An 18,276-nucleotide genomic window follows, 5' to 3' on the forward strand; every position below is an offset into this window, starting at 1 on the left:
CATTTCTTTCAAGCATCTACGGATCCGTCGGATAAGACCTGCAACGGATGTTGGCTGATAACTATTGGCATACACTTGTCTCTTTAAACTTACCCAAAAGTCCTCAATAGGCCGAAGTTGAGGAACATTAGGAGGATTTTGATCTTTGGGTATGTAGCGTATACCATAGTGTCCCATGGCTGCAATACTTGCTGTAGCGTAGTGCGAATCTGGCCACATTGTCTCCACGATGATACGTGTTGACTTTCGGCAGACAGAACTTCATATAACGTTCAGTGTTTAGCGCAAGACCGGTGGTGAAAAACTGCGGTTTAGAGAGTCCCTTTTCACTCATCGCAAGCCATAGCAACACCTTTTGTAGATATTTTGATTTCGGAGAAAAACGCACTGAATCAAGCACATCACCAGTTTCTAGATTGTAGTACGATTTAGGCTGCCACCCTTGACTGTCTAATGCAAAATAGGTCTCATCTTCCATGATGCACAGTACATCATTTGTAGCATTGAACGTTTTGGTAACCAGAGTTCTTAAACATTGTTTCTGAATCACAATTTGTTGTTCTGTAACCTTCGGCATAGTTTTCCGTTTACGTCTGGTAATTCCCATTTTCTGCAAATCATTCTTCACTGTATTTTTTATCACAGTGAAATTTCCTACCAAGTTCTCTTTACGATTTTACCACCTTAAATGCAGTAGCTCGTCGAAGTTGTCTCAACACTTTGGGATCACTTAAAGTCGAATTCCGTCCACTGCCGACCTACCCTTCATTAATTTCGACACAATATTATACACCGTTCATCTTGAATATCCCATACTCTGGAAGTGTTTCACAAGGTCTGACTTTTTAACATTTGAATTGTCTTTCCAATATCGCACGATTATTTTATGACGCTGTTCCTCATTTAACGCCAAACTCATTTCGTTGTGTGTCATTCTTCTCCTGCACTTGCTAATGCACGACAGATACACTAGTCTTCCCGCATAGCTCATATCGTGTGCCACGGTCCACTGTTGCCAGGGTTTGCAGTGTTGCAAATTTTGTGCATTTTTTTTTTTACCACACGTTAGATGATTAAGAGGGAAGATAGTACCATGGGCGCCCATCAGGGGGACAAGAGGGGCGCTTGCCCCCCTCTAGAGGAAATTGTACTTCGGAAGATGGAAACTCAATAGATCTTTTAGAATAGTTACAGTAAAATTTGAGACTACATTTGAAATGTCGCTTATACTTGCCCCGCCCTGGAAACTACAACATGGGCGCCCTTGGATGGTACCTATTCTTAGAATGCTAAATCGATTCCAAGAAAATTTCTCGTTATATCTTACCGTTTTTGCTCTATGTAGATCAATATTGAAACCGAAAGTAGTGTATTTCTATCACTTCCGGTTTTAGTAGAGAGTTAAGAATGGAGTTGAAATGTATTCTAATGATGCTCAATCTATTGCAGGAAACCGCTTATTGCGATCTATGACCGTTTTTGCTCTACAGTGATCAACGTAAAATCGGAAATGGTTGATTTCTACTACTTCCGGTTTAAATATCACCTTCATCAACGGAACTATATTCTCAATTGTTGACTGTCTATATCCTAGCCAAAATTGATGATGATCCATTCAGTAGTTCTTAAGATTGTGTGTCTCCCCTCTCCCGGACGGATATGTGGAGTGTAAATACTGGATATAAAGGAGTTTTGGTAAACCGAAGCCGTTAAAAGGAAAAATAACACGCAATAGGAAAGACATTTACATCATATGAAACACCAATTTGCCATGGAATAAAGTATAGTATGTAAAGCGGGACTCTTATGAAAGGAAGACAGTCCATCACGGAAAATACACTTTTCGCGCATAGAATACAATAAATAGACTCTGAGAAAAGACTTTTGAGTAGGCTAAAAAAGATGACGGGAAGATAATATAAAGGTTAATCTGAAGGAAGTGGATAATAATGATTCTTGGGATTAATTTGGCTTAGGATACAGTCTACTCATGAACTACTTCTTCAATCGCACTGATCCGTTTCCTACTTCCGTAAGAGGAAGCAGGATTGGAGACAGCAAGTAAGAGCTTTGATTTAACATGTTTTTTATTTTATTATTATACATATAGATATAACAAATAGCAGTGTCAAGTGTACATTACGTGAATGACTTCATTTTCAATGGAGTGATATTTACTCAATTATTATTGAATTTGGTTTCAGTAGAGAGATTAGAGTGAAGATAGAATATATTCTCGGGACACTTATCTATTACAGGAAATCGTTTCTCCCTATCTACGATGGGCATATTTCAAAAATGCAAATCCGGGACACTATTAATTTACGAGAATCTTTGAAATGCTTAAAATGAAAAGAAGTGTTATATACTAATTTACTTTATTCCACTAGATAGAGTTGTTCAAGTATTACATCATCACATTTTTAGTCATTTTAGTAAACCTTCTCCTCCCTAGTTACGCAAACGTAAGCAGATGATTTGCCCCTCCCCCTTCGTAAGCAATTTTTTTTTCTCAGGATCTGTTATGTTTCATGGCTTTCAGTCTGTTTTAGGTCATTCAAGGTATGATGTTTCCTTTCACACGTTATCTGTTCGTGTTATAACTTTTTTTAGAACGGTTAATTCATTGGCAATATGTTCTGGCGGCGTTTGTTATCTTCAAAGAACTTCTTTCGTTGATTTTTTATTTTATTTCTCTTATTTTTAGAAACTAACAGCTCAATAACTCGCATGTATGCTTACGTCAGCATGACTCCCCTCTCCCACTGTTAGCAAAAATAAGAAAAACTTGAATCTAATTCCCTCTTAGGTTGCTTACGTAATACACGAACTGCCCCCTGAGTGTATTTCACAAAATTAATATAAAACTAAAAAAAAAAAAAAGGAACTTATTCTATTATGTTCTTCTTCGATGAAATCCGGAACATTTAAGCGTCCCGAAAAATGTTTTCGGGATGTCAGGACACAAATCTCAACCCCTTGATGGTCCCGGATTTTCCGGGACGAATGGCAACCCTATCCCTATCTGATACCATTTTATATCTATAACGATCAACGTTAAAACAGGAAGTGGTAGATTTCTGACACGTCATCGCTTCTCGCTCTCTGTTGCGGTTTTCATCCTATAAAGATCAACGTTAAAATTGGAAGTTCTTTCCCTCTGTCCCTTTCGCTTTCAGTAGGGAAATTAGAGTGGAAATGCAATATATTCGTGGAACGATTAATCGATTGCAGAAAACAGCTTCTCGCTATCGGGTACCGTTTTACCTATATAACAAGCAACGTTAAAACCGGAAGTCGTGAATTTCTGACACTTCTGGTTTTAGTACAAATAGAATATATTCCTGAGACGCTTAATTGATTGCAGAAAACTGCTTTTCGCTATCTGTTATCGTTTTCACTTTACAACTGCGGGAACATGGAAAATATTTTTAGGAAACTTAATTGATTACAATGAAATGTTTCTTGCTATCAATTACGATTTTTGTTCTATAGAGATCAGTGTTAAAACCGGAAGTGATTGATTTCTGTCACTTCCAGTTTAAATAGATGGTTAAAAGGAAAGGATGGTTAGATGGTACATATTCTTAGAACGCTAAATCGATTTCAAAAAACCGCTTCTCACTAACTGTTATCGTTTTTGTTCTTGTAGACCAATATTGAGACCGGAAGTTGTAGTGAATTTCAACGACATCTGGTTTTAATAGAGTTAAGGATGAGGACATACAGTAGAGCGTCGATTATCCGAACGTCGGTCAACCGAACGACCGCTTAACCGAACTGTGTACTCGCTCGCACCTGTTACTCTCCCACCCTACCGTCCATCATCCCCCCTCACTCCCAAACCAAGTTTCCCACAGTAGTCGCCGCACTGAGCCACCGCTGGCGGAACATTGCTTCTAATGGGGCCTTCATAAGGCGCTGCTGACCGGCCAAGCCGCCAGTCGCTGTGTTTCAACAATCAGCACACTTCTTTTTATGAATAAATTTACTGTACAGTACTTCTTTTTGGCAAATAAACATGTACAGTTCGATTATCCGAACAAACCAGTTTTCCGAACACCCATGTCCCCCAATTACTTCGGATAATCGACGCTTTACTATAATGTATATTTGGGACGCTTAAACGATTGCAAAAATTCGCATCTCTCTACCTATTATCGTTTTTGCTCTAACGTGATCGGCGTTAAGGGTCTTCACTACAGGGAAATTAAACTACCGCTAATTTTAGAGTTTTTCTGTAATATCTTCCAAACAAATAAAAATATTCGAAAAGCAGAAACGTAGTGAATTAGACAATACGATTTTGCATGTGATACCGTTAGCACAACTCACCTATATGTTTTCGATTTTCAACTATAGATAGATTTAGCATTTTTTGCGGGTTCTATAAATAGCGGCATACCAAAAGCAAATCGGTAAATTGTGGTAAAGGTATCATATACAAAATAGTGTTGTCGACTTCCTAACGTTTCTGCTTTTCGATTGTTTTGAAGATATTAGAGAAAAACTCTTAAATTAGCGGTAATTTAATTCCGCTGGAGTGAAGACCCTTAAAACAGGAAATGATTTGTTTCTACCACTCCCGGCTTGAGTATCAGTTCCAAATACGAACTCAGTTCCTGACTTTGAGCCTCTACATTTTAATAAAATTTGTTCTAGATTGGTCTTGTTTGTCTCCCGGACGGACGTAGGGTAAGCTTTCCTATATTTGGCACTGCCCAGTTATTTGGCATTTCAAAGAATAGTCTTAAAAATTAAGATACATACTAAACTAGCAACATTGCTTTGGTTCTCTCCCTTTAGCCTGGTCTTCAGTTGTTGTTATTTGCAAGTGGTGTCAATTTCGCTGGACATTTGTTTTGAAATAATTGCGTGTATATGGAAAGTTTTTGTGATTTTCAACATTTCTGCCCAATTCTAAGTAGGTAGGTTAAGAAATGCATTTTGATTATTCTGTTGTTATTTATGGTTGTAATGAGAATATTATACATAGTTGTCCTTTAACGGTTTGTTATACCTTTGAAGAAGTGGGTTACTTCTTATTGCCAACAATGGTCAATTCGTTTCATGCTTTCAGGGGGTGCCAATAATTGGTATTGCTAATATATTTGATGTCCATTTACTTGGCACAGGAACCAAAAACTGGCATTTTTGTATAAATATATTTTTCATGTTTTAACATTACCATTGTTCTTTTCAACGCATAAAAATTACGATGCTAGAGCTCTTACCTTGATAGTTTTATTTTAACCAGTTGTTCGCACCAGTGCCAAGTACCGGCATTTAGTTTGCCATTTTTTTGGTATATACTTTCAATACACTTACACCTATTTTAACTATAGATCTTCGTTGTTTTAGTATACCAATAGAAGTTTAAAGTCAGTGTTAGAATTTTGGATACGCGTAGATCGCGTTGGAACGCGTAGGTCTACGCTTAATTTTGGATATTTTTAAAGCCGTTATTCGATAATTTAAGAAGGAAAAGGGGAGGACAAATTTTCGTGCGGTTATTGGAATATAGGCTAAAATGTTGATGTTGTCAAAAGGGTATTTCCAGGGCCGGTGTAAAATTTATCTTTATTAAGCGTTCCATCTTCACAAATTGTAACCTAAAAGCGTCAGTGACACTGAATGACGGAAACTTTCTGTAGTTGCACGGGTGGAAAGGACAGTTGTAATATTAGATAGACAGGCAAACATTTTAAGCACCGATATTGTTGTAGCTCAGTCTTTCCTCGTTACTCCAGAAGTCCAACGCCTTCATTTCCGCGACACGCAATTTCTGCTCTTCTCTTTTGTTTTGTACTGTTGTTTCTTTGAGGAACAGTAGTAACCTGGGATCATATAATGCTTCTGTCGCTTCTCTACACTTTGTACAGTCAGCTGCTTATTCGACTGCTTACGCCTGCCCAATTCCTTCATTTTCCTGTGATCCATGTAGGCTCTATTTAGAAATCCTCTTTCCATTGCCCAATCGAATTTTGATAGTTCCACTTTCGCCTCCAGCATTACTACTGCTGCTAGTACTACTATTACCGTTATTTTTATAGCAAGTAAGGGCACAATTGCTACTATTAATACTATTACATCTACTTCTAGTACTATTACGGCTAGTACGCATGCTTTTATCAAGTGTATTAATCCGATTCTTATTCTACGTTATTTTATTCGGTCCTTTTTTATTGCAGATTCAATTGTGTAACTGAAAATTTGTCTATGGCATCTCCATGCACATAAGAACAGCTTCAGAGGGCTTTGCAAGATGTTGAAGGTGGAATGAGAGTGAAAACTGCAGCAAGAAAGTATGGCGTTCCGCGTTTGAACATTCAGTTTCGTCAGAGTGAGAAATTTACTAAATCATCTCGAAAACCTCTTCCAATTTTGACTGCTGAAGAAGAAGAAACTCTGGTCCGCTGGGTTTACGAATACGTCAGAAAAGGTTTCAAAAGAAGAAAAGAAGATCTGCAAGCTAATGTCCAATAGTTTCTAAATCTCAATCAAAGGAAAACGCCATTTAAAGATAACCTATCTAGTGATAAATGGTATAGATCTTTCAGAAAGCGGCATCCTGAGTTGGCAAACAACGCCGGAAGGCGTTACTGCTGCTAGTACTTATGTATCAAAAGATAACATCCGAAGGTGGTTCAAGTCAGTGGAAGATTTACTTAAAGAAGAGGGATTATTTGAAGTATTTGATGATCCTACGCGAATGTATAATGAAGATGAAACTAACTTCATCCTCTGTCCACAAACGAATACAGTTTTAGCTCCAAGAGGTATAAAGAATGTTTACCAAGTTCAAACAACAAATGTTAAGACTAGTCTTACTGTAATATGTACCTTTTCTGCAGATAGCACAGTGTGTCCCCCTATGATCATCTATCCATTACAAAGAATTCCTTCGGAACCATCTCGAAAAGTTAATAAAGAATGGGGAATAGGCAGAAGTGACAAAGGCTGGATGAAATCAGAAGTCTTCGAATTTATTGGAAATGTTTTTCATCCGTTTTTAGTTCAGAAACGAATTACTTTACCAGTTATACTGTTTATCGATGGTTATAAGGCTCACTTAACATATCGACTTTCAAGACTATGCAAGGAACTTCTGATTGTTTTAATAGCTTTGTATCCGAATTCGATCAGAATCCTCCAACCTGCAGATGTTTCAGCTTTTAGGCCTATAAAAGCTGGATGGAAGGAAGCAGTTTTGAAGTACGCGAAGATCGAACGCAAATCAGGCAACCACGAAAGAATTTGCTCCGATTCTTCAAATTCTTTTAGAAAATATTGATCTTTCAAAACCTCTAAAAAATTTTTAAAAAAGTTTCAGAGTTGCAGGATTGTACCCATGGAATCCTGATGCCATTGATTTTTCTAAATGCTTACGAAAAATGGAACGTCATCAAGATAACCAAGCACCGGAGCTCACCGGAACAGAAAGTAGGAATTCACAGCCCTTAGAATATTGGAAATTCTGTCAAATTGTTGGTGAAAAAAGGTTACAGCATTTTGAGGCTTCAGATACCTCTGCAAAAAATAGTGATGAATTTCAAATTCTGTGTCATTTGTGGAAAGCTTATCACAAAGTAGAGTGTGCGCAACCTATAAGTAGCATCAGAACGCCTAAAGAAAGCTCTCACAACGAAACATCTATGAAAACAAGAGAAGATTTTGAGGCATCTGCTATCAGTATAGCCGTTTCTACAGCACAAAGTTTTCCTTCACCTAATCCGATCAACTCCTCAGGAAACGTATTGCAACAGTGCGAAGAAGTAAAAACTCCCGATGAAATTGTGCAACCATTAGAAAATATTTTGATGTGGCCGGAAACACCAAACGAAAAGGAAAGAGAAAAATTGAGCGCATTCCATTTGTTCTTACATCAAAGAAATGGAACGATTTTCATGAAGAAAAGAAAAGCTGAAGCTAGCAGAAAAAAGTGAGAAGGAGAAACGACGCGAGGAGGGAGAAAGAAAGAGAGAAGTTCGATCTGGATCAAAAGTTGTTCCGCGATCTGCAAAGACCGCACAGATCCCGTAATCCAGACAATGATTTCTGTAGCAGCACAAAATAGGAAGTCTAGCACGACAAGCCCATCGTTAGAGAAAGAACAACTTCTGCTTCAACATAACGAACCCACCGTAAAAGAAAGATGAACCAAAACAACAAAACGTCGAATGTGTTTTGTGTGTAGTAGACCAGTAATGCAAGGACTAACATGTTCATCGTGTCAAAAGACACTTCATCTATCTTGTGTGCCAAACAACCATTTAGAAAACGTTACTGATGACTCCGATAACACCTATTTTTGTGCCACCTGTGTTATCAAATTTGTGATGATGATGAAGACTTCCTAGATAATGGATTCCTTGCTCTTGTTAATGCACGACTGTAGGTAGATTACCGTCTGAAAAGCTTCATTTTAATTTAAGCATGAAAGAGTGCGCTTTGAGAGTATCACTCAGTACAGTGGTCTGCTATTTTGTTGTTGTGTAGGATGATGTAGGCTAAAGAGTTGAAACGATTTGTGTGAACATGTATAGACTGTAGGCCCAGGTCTTATATGTGTATATATATATATATATATATATATATATATATATATATATATATATATATATATATATATATATATATATATATATATATATATTTTAAAAGAATAAATACTTAAATACTTCCCGTTTTTGCTGTGTCTCATTAGTTTTCACTTCAGAAATGGTCTAAAATTTTATAAAATGACTCAACCAAAAATTGTAACGATACAATACCCTTATTTATTTACTTTTTTAAAAATAAAATATTCTTTTTAAAGTGCCAATAACTGGTATGTTTACCCTACGTGGTAAATAAACTATATAAAGTAGTTTTGGTAAACCAAACTCCTTCATATTTATCTCAGAAATACCATCTCAAATTAAGCCTATTTATTGTTAGGTCTATATTACTTATATAAATTGTGAAATCCTTACCAGATATGTTAGGAAATTTTGCATTTTCCGTAACATTAGCTCTGTAGTATTCCCGTAATGTAGACACATATTCTGGCAAAAGCTCTTGTGAACTTGATAATCCCACGTGATTAAAAGTTCCTGCAGCTTCCTCGTTGAGCGACTGTGACTGTTGCATGGAAAAATTATATAAACAATGTGTAACTGTTTCTTCTTACTCATTATTGATAGTACGTAATAACCTATATAACTTAATGATTACCTATAGACAAGGCAATCTCCAGAGGTGAAATATTTGCGAGGAGATTTAGACAGAATTGAACCTGAAGTTAAGAATTTAGGAAATATTGATTCTCCATATCTCTTCCAGGGACACATTTGCTTGTAAATGGTCATTAAATAAACATCTATTCTTAGAACACAACACAAATATTATGCAACAAGCCTTCGCAAAGAAAATAAGTAAATAAATAAATAAATAAATAAATAAAACTAAGTTATATACAACATTCTGCTTGTATTAATAAAACTGACCGAAGCACTAATTATATTAATAACACTTGCGTAACAGCTTTGGCAATGTAACATCGCCTTCGTCGGTTAAGTATTATTAATATACCGCTTTGGTTACTTCTGTTTTATGAATATATTGTGAATATTTCCCACGTTAAAATGACTAGTAGGGGAAGGTCGTCTGGTATCGGACACCTTAGCTTTCTTTAGTCTGTCAGGTTGAAAAATAGCTATATCCCCATTACGTAATGCACAAAATGATACCTAGATATCTTATACATAATATGTTAAAGGTGATTTGACAGGTAAAAACTAATAATATATATTTTTTTGTAGAAAATCAAAGGCAACACAAATTAGCGTAATTGAAAAATGGAGGGTGATATCGGACAAACATAAAACTATAGATAATTGGTGTTTTGAGGTAATTTGATAACGGAACAAATTACAATTGCTAGCTGTTTACTTACAGGAGTTCTTACACAAAAAATACAGTTTCATTAGACTTAAAAATACACCCTAAAATAAAAGTAAAAAATAGATCTTAAACTTCTTAGTCTCATCAAGAATCGTGATTTTTATTTTGACACAAATCACAATAATAAAACAGTCTGTCTTCAACATTGAAACATTATTTCATGCCGATACCAGACGACCTTCCTCTATACAATTCTACTATATAAGCTGTTGTCTACTCTCAATGAAGCTAAATACACATAATTGAATAGATCTGTATGTATCTTCCCTTGTTTTTATGCAGATTTACGCATTATCGGAATCAAAATGCCTTGTGGATATAGAAAAGTCGCAGCTAATAACTCTATTAAAATCAACTTCATAGTATGCATGTACAAAAATAATAATAACCATATATTCCACGTTTACTATAAATAACCTTTAAAATAACATAACGTACAACGCAACAAAACTGGTTGAAGCCATTGGTCAAATTTATATTCAAATTACTTTATATTGTCTTTATATTGTTAACTAAAATACTGAAGGTGACCAAAATTAATATATAGACTAACTATATATTAATTGGCATATTTACTTAGAAATTATTTCTTTTTGGTTGTTTTCTTTTCCTTAATTTTGGTCACCTTCAGTATTTTAATTTGACTATTGTATCTGGTGCACTAAGCACATAACCTGTGCATTATATATGCATTTTGCTGTGAAGTTTTGTTTCAACTTCGGACTGTCATTTGCCGACAACATTCGATCGTACTGAATCGTTGTGTGCTGTTCCATCACAATAATGTCAGGCCTCATAGGGTCGAGGAATCCGGAAGCATCCGGGCGGTAAGTTTTTTAACAGCCGCTGTACACCTCAGACTTACCCACAAGTAACTTTCATAAGAGCAACCTCTTGACTATATTACTAGCGTACGTACTTTCGGTGCGGGAGACCCCGTGTTCGATTCCTGATAAGAGTTTATGTGATTCGGATCCCACGTTAACCTGCAGTGTAGGTCCCAGTATTATATAGCCTCGGAGTCGTCAATCAACAAATGACTTTCACTCAGTTGGTTTCCTGAAATTCCATCCTAATGGTAAACATTTTGCAGATGATGTAGAAGTGGGACGGGAAGTTCACAGGTGGCTGCGACGATAACCCACAGATTTCTACACAGCGAATACTAGTACTCATACATCGAGGGGACAACTGTATCAATGTAGATGGAAGTTATGTGAAAAATTAGAATTAATTGTCATGTAAGTACTTCTTGCTTTTTTTTCTGTGGCCATTGTATCTTATTGACTTTAGCTCTATTAATTTTTATAATAAACTTTTCTATATATGTAAATCAAAGTAGCTACTGAAATATTTGTACTAATTGCAAATTTTAGGAACAATTTAGTCGAATAATACTTTTATTCAAATTTTTGAGTAACAAATATTTGAATACATTTATCGAATATAGTGTTATATAAATCTTATCAATCAATTATATATAACGTGAATTTAAAGGTTCGTTGCAATAATCATCAAAGACGATGTTCCTTGATTTTCACACTTGAATTCGTTATTCAAATTAAATTTGGAACAACGCATTCGGAGAGTTGGACGAAGGGAAGCATGAATTCAAATTCAATCCGTATTTAATTTTATTAAATGAAAGGTGCAAGGACAATCAGTTGAAGAGCCAAAACAGTTGAAAATAACTTCACGTTATAGAATTAAGTTAGTAATTCTATTTTAAATATGTCAAGTTGTATTCCGTTGTCAAAAAAGTTATTGAAGATTTAAGAAATAAGCTCTATTGAGATAAGCCTGTATTAAGTTTCAAAGTAGCAAAATAGCTCAGTGGTTGCAAAATAGAGTACTGGTTGCAAAATAGCTCAAGCTTTCGAGAGTTAAAGAACAAGACAAATAGTTACTCTTATTGCCAATACACATTTTTACATTATCTTTTGTATTTTTCACACATCGTTCACATAGCCCTAATGTAGTTTTGAACCTACATAATTTTGTGGATGATAGGACCGTAGGGCAGCTAGAGAATTTAGTTTTAGAACTGAAATAAGGAATATCAGTGTGTGTCAATGCTTACGTGAAGTTACGACGATTTAAAAAAACAGAAATGTGCGTCATCTGTCCCACCCTAAACTGCGTCATCTTACACTACTACGTGGCAATGAAGGTTTCTTCAAGATAGCTCGCCAGTGGACAGCACCTACTTGATCGTATGCAGCAAATACAAAAGAGTAGTTAACGAATTTCTCAACACTTGCTCGAAATTGTCTTAATTACTTAGTAAATAAGATTCATAACGTACAGAAAATAGTAGCGACAAAAATATTTCACGCACCTGACAGGTATTTTCAACTTTAAAGGTGTGCTGTACCTTCAGTTTCTGTTCTACCGGAACGAAATCTTTTCACTCTTCCTATTATCATGTCTTCTCTCTCACTGTAAAAGACTAGCACCAACGGACTATTTCTTCTATATTAGTCACGCGATGCGCCATCTGTCCGCTCCCATCATAATTTCCTTTCCCTGCAAACTATGACTTCTTGGACTTTGTTTCCCCATTAGTGCCGTTTATATGGTGTTTACAATGCAACCTGAATTAAACATGGATTAGGATTAGGAATTAGATTTATGGGCTTTCGGCATCTATGGCCATGTTATTCCGTCACGTATAAGGAATGACGTCCTTCGGTAATAACACTATACGAGGAAAGGGAAGGAAGAAAGGATTGGGAAAGGAAGGAAGATGCCAGGGATTCTGTATGCTAGGTACCATCCCAGCACTTGCCTGGTGTGAATGAGGAAAACCTCACTCATAATGACTGGCCTAGGAAAGCTTTTACATTTTTTCGACCAAGTGTCCCCACCAGGAATCGAACCCGGGACCTCTCGCACCAAAGACCAGAGCGTGAGTGACGACGATACGCGGATGAATTAAACATGGTTGTTACCATAATTATTAAAATGAAGTTTCATAATACTTAACCAATGTCTTACGTGTAACAACTTACCTCAAACTTTTCGAAGTAATATTTAAAGCCATAGCGCATAACCTCAATTTTGTTGGTGGTAACATTAAACAAAGTTAGAATTTCAGTTGCAGTGTTACCTTTGGATCCCTCGAGCAACATTGCCAAGTTAGTTGTTACACCAAATGGAGAAAACACTACATTTTCCCTGTTTTCTGCAATAGACTGAAATAACATAAAACTTGTCAAACGACACACTAAAATTGACACACAACACACATATACATACATACACGTACTAAACGACACACTATTTATCATGGCTAAATTACACCAAAATACAAAGATGAAGCTCAAATAGATTGTTTTATACAGAAACTTTTATGATTCGTTTAATTAATATTGATGTCAAATATATTCTAAACAAGCAAGAAAGAAAGTACAAAAAATCTTTTCCGAATTAAGAACGTGTAAAATGCAGAAAATACAATTCAACATTCCATAGCAGAAATACTAATAATTATAGAAAAAGCTCATGTCGTAAGTTTTGAGGGAAGAGAAGCTCTTTTATAATGTCTAATTAAAAATCTTAAATAATTTGTAATTTGAGAAACTTAGGTATTCCTAGTAGATCATTGATGGGCATTTTTTTAATACAGGAGGAAATGAAAGTAGAAAGAAAATACTATAGGTGGACCAATATAACACATTAAAATCAACAATGGCAACCAGTGTTTTTCATTTGTTAGATTAGAAATAATGTTGTAGGCCCGAATGAACTTTCAGGAAGGTAACATCTGGCTCACGGGCCATTCTTCGTCCACCAGTAGGTAGAGGAGGGTGGGGTGGACATTGGTACGATTTTTACTTAACCGAGATTTTAGAACATATCGTCAGCTTGAGCAACACGGTTTTTTTTTCCTACTGAAATTGTGATTCTTTAGCTACATTTACAATGTACAATATTGTTTCCACTAATGTCCTACCTGGAGTAAATTACATTTTACGAAAGGTCTGCAATCTGTACCAATCTTCTCCATGTAGGGGCAGATCGGTACGTCCGAAGACGAAAAGTGTTTCTTAATGTGTTGCAGCACTTGCATAAAAAGTTCACCAGTCGTCCATCCTGATTTCGATGCTAGACCAACAGATCCTTCTGGTGACCCATTGAGAAAGGTATCCTTATAACGAAGTCTAGGAAATACAAACACTGGTGAAGCAGTTTCCTATTGCGGAAACGATTGCTACAAACGTCACTAACTCTCCTTACTCTGTAGAGATAACCATACCAACTTGTCGACTTCCTTTTTCGGAAATAATTTTAGGACTTTTTAGTACTGTGGTTATACCAGTTTCATCTACGTTTACAATCCGTTCTGGTCCAAACTTGTACCTCCTTAGAACAGAATCGTAATTGTCGAATAACTCATTAGCGTTTTCTCTGCTTAAGGATGATGTTCTTATGATGTCAGTATTTCCAGGTTCCCGAAGAGTGATCGAATTGTGTCTTTTCATTAATCCTTTCATCCAGTCAAGTCCATTTCTTAACGACCCAATTGTGTGGAATTTTACCGTGTAACGTACTCATATGCGAGAGTTCATAGTTGTTTGTAATTTAATTCGTAGTGTATTTTAGAACATTTGATTAGGAATTCTTCTAATTGTTTTTCTTGGGTTTTCGTAAAATCTTGTTGTGAAGTGTATTTTGATTGGAACCTTTGGGCAACATATTCATCATCTTGACGAGAGTCGGCGTCACCTAATGTTGTGTTTGTATTCTTTAATGCATTCATCATTTTCTTTACACGATGCTGAAGTATATATATTAAAGTTGCAAGGACTTTGCCGAATAACTTTCAAATAGGTTGCTGAAAATCGAATAAATAACTCTTACTATACACTGGCTTTTAGCGTCCATGTACAAATATATATTTGAGGTTGATTTTGTTAGACATGTGCCTATTGAAATCACTCGCATGATAGGACCTGGGGTAAAGAATCTTCACATTTTTGCGATCATGGCTCCTAAACGCATAAACCATTTTCCATTCAAATGTTTATATGGACCTATAGGCTATATCTATAGTTCCGAAAATTCAGAAATATAATAAAAGGAAAGTTTTCCATATTATTTTGGTTAATTTATTTTTATGCTTTGATTACGAAAATCAACCAGTCACACAGGAGCCTATATTAAAACCAACTTTTTCTAGTTGATGTTAATCATAATGAAATGTACAGAGAGTAGTCTATCTTCATAATTACTAATGGAAGGAGTAGATTGGTACAGAGCAGTGGGGGCACATAGGTCCGTACCAATCCACCCCACATGCATGTGTACTAATGTGCCCCAACCGAATTTCAAGATAATTAATTCCTATAACTGAAAAATGATCCCGCGCAGAGCAATTGAACATAAAAGAAATTATTTGTAAAGAATTACGCTTTCATTCAACCTCCATAAATTTTCAGCAATCCAGTACATATTACCAACATAAGCTTACAAAGATATAAGTGACAACTTATTTTTGCACTATGAAATCAAGTTTTTTTCTGCACACAGAAAAGAACGCTGCATCCATCCATCAACTATACCTCACAAAATTCTTTTGTCACCAATGTTGCTAGCACCAAACTGTTGTTCATCTACCTCTTCATAGTGGAAAAATATCTACCTCGTACATATGTGCCCCGTGTACCAATGCCCCCCTCTACCCTACCCTAGATGATCGAAATTACATATTGTTATACGAGTTACTTATTTGAACCTCTCCCTCAATTTATATCGAAACTCAATTTTCCTTATTTCTATAGTCTTGAAGCCCTAAGACTGAAATATTTTATGAATTTGAAATACCTGTCTAGTTAACACAGAGCATAGCTAATACAGAGTACCCAAATTGCTAGTACGTAATTTGCTAGTAGAAAGCTAACACTAGATTGGATTTTAGAAATAACTTCGAAAATCATTATTTATTTTATTCACAAAATTTCAAATATGACCAAAGGCCACTTTCGCTGAAACATTCACTACAAAGGAAAATAAAATTTGGAAGAGAGTGGGCCACGCCCCATATATCTATAAAGACACTACCCGTAATTTATCTTGTGAGACTCAGGAAAACCTTGGGAAAACATCAGTCAGGATCTCGGAATTTGAATATAGAACTTCTCAATTTCGAAGCAAGAATGCTAACGATATACAGTACTTTCTATAATTCATTTATATAGTTTTATTTAAAACCTGTCTTCCATAGTATTTTTTTTTCTTTTTAAGTAACGAGAATAATCAAATTCCTTACCTGTAAAAGTTTTGTAGCTAGTGAATTACTAACGTATGTTGTTAGTGTTATTGGATCCACAGACTTTTGCACTGCGTATTGTATCTGGCATAATGTCAATAAAATGGTGCATAGCGCTGAAATATAGAACAGAGTGCCTTTAATACCTTTAATACAACAACTTCATAAACTTGGAATATATGAAGAAAGAAAGAAAGAAAGAAAGGCTGCGTATCTTATTTTAACTACCTTTTAACGGTGCTTAATACAGATGGTGATCAGAAAAATGGAAACACCTGAACGAAATTGCAACTTACCAGATTAATATGGTGTCGGGCCACCTTTCGCCTTCAGAACAGCCTTGATGCGACGTGGGATGGAGGCATAGAGGTCGTGAATGGTAGCAAGTGGAATTTTACACCATTCCTCGTGCAGGGCATCGGCCAGTTCTGTGAGAGAGGATGGAAGTGGAAATCGTCGCCGGGGTCGTGTTTCCAAGACGGACCACAGATGTTCAATTATGTTGAGATCTGGGGATTGGACGTGCCAGGGGAGGTGTTCAACTTGTAACACCTCACTTTCATGGGTTACGTTTGTTTATCGGTATGAATATGAAATATGTTGTACTATTATTATTATTATTTGTTTGGGTCGCCATGTTGCTTCACAACAACAATTCTTTAATAATTTGTTTTTAAAATAGTCCTTCAACTACGTAATATAGGAGCAGCACGCTTCTAACGCATCTCACACATATCAGGTACCCAGATTCTTGTACAGTTGGTGCAGATAAAGTAAACAGATTATACTAATATGATATATCAGCAGTTTTCAACGTAAAATATTAAGCAAAATAATTATTAATTAAAGAAATAGATATGGATGTTAATATTTCAGGAAAGCAAATTTTATAACAACTTGTGTATATTCTATTTTATGCGAGATGATACCATCAGTAGTTTCAGCGGCGAATCTACAGCAACATATCTAAAAATTCATATCTTCATATGTACATTTAGCTCATTGTAGGAACAAATTACTAAATTATAACAGAATACAACAGAGTGCAATTGTCAACAAATCGGGTACTTTCTCATTCTTCATAACCTTCATAAAACATTTATCGCGGACATTACATATACTCATTTTATACATTATCATTTTCATTTATTTATTTATTTATTTATGGCCGTACTAATTATAATCTTCCCATGTTGATACAACTCTGACATACGATATTCCGTTGAAAATTATACTATTCCAACATTTGCTTGACGTACATGTAATGATCAGATTGCTGCTACAAATAAGCCTAAGTAGGATACAAGTTTTAGTTTCGGCACTTCAATGCTCCTAATATTTTATATTATTTAAATAATAGATACCTATATCGAACTAGATTTGCTTGATATAGTCTTATAAATTGTAGATTTATTTTTGGTAACTTAAATTTTAGGCATTAAAGCTTTGCGACATATAGGGATTAGGGACAAAAGCTACTTAGAACGACATTTCTACTGTATTAATCGCAGTTACTCAATAATTTATATTAAAACATTAATTATTTGATAATGCAATTCACAAAATTATGTCTAGTTCCTTCCTATGTCTAATTGTAGATTACCTACTTTGGTATAACAAGTACATTTTAAGATTAATAAAATGTTAGTGTCACAATTTTCTTTGCATTCCAAACTAACAATTTTTCGTTCTTTTTCTTCAAGACTTCAGTACTTAGAGACCAGAGAAATGACATTCACGGAGATGACAAAGCTTCTGTACAAAGCACCTAAATAATGAACAATGTAATAGTAATAATAGAATGGAACATTATAACACATAACACATAGACTGGCATAATTGGTTGCTCAAATTCAACAATAACAATATTTCATAACATTTTAAATAGATTAATATAAAAAATAAGGGCACACATAGACAAAACCACATAATTCCTGTAATGGATCAAAATGGTCCATTCCAAACTTCATCCCGATGTTCCTCAAACAACGCTGCAACAACGCCAGCTGTGTGAATGGGTGCATTATCATCCTGGAAGATGGCATCATTGTCCGGGAACA

General features: G+C 35.6%; 1 protein-coding gene across 3 annotated transcripts in view; it reads right to left on the reverse strand.

Moving 5' to 3' along the window:
• The window catches only part of LOC145686075 (serpin B8-like), a 71,968-nt gene that overhangs the window by 19,185 nt on the left and 34,507 nt on the right, over positions 1 to 18,276 (reverse strand). For 2 of the 3 annotated variants that reach the window (XM_081758992.1, XM_081758991.1), the window contains exons 2-4: positions 16,217 to 16,332; positions 12,957 to 13,139; positions 8,976 to 9,123 (exon numbers count right to left, since the gene is read on the reverse strand). In XM_081758992.1, coding sequence (XP_081615118.1) covers positions 8,976 to 9,123; positions 12,957 to 13,139; positions 16,217 to 16,332 — 447 coding nt within the window. Of the gene's footprint in view, positions 1 to 8,975; positions 9,124 to 12,956; positions 13,140 to 16,216; positions 16,333 to 17,823; positions 17,858 to 18,276 lie in introns of those variants that run through there. The other variant, XM_081758993.1, reaches the window with a different exon arrangement.

The sequence above is a fragment of the Thermobia domestica genome, chromosome 5 (genome assembly GCF_964235325.1).
Source record: "Thermobia domestica chromosome 5, izTheDome1.hap1.1, whole genome shotgun sequence".
NCBI lineage: Eukaryota > Metazoa > Arthropoda > Insecta > Zygentoma > Lepismatidae > Thermobia > Thermobia domestica.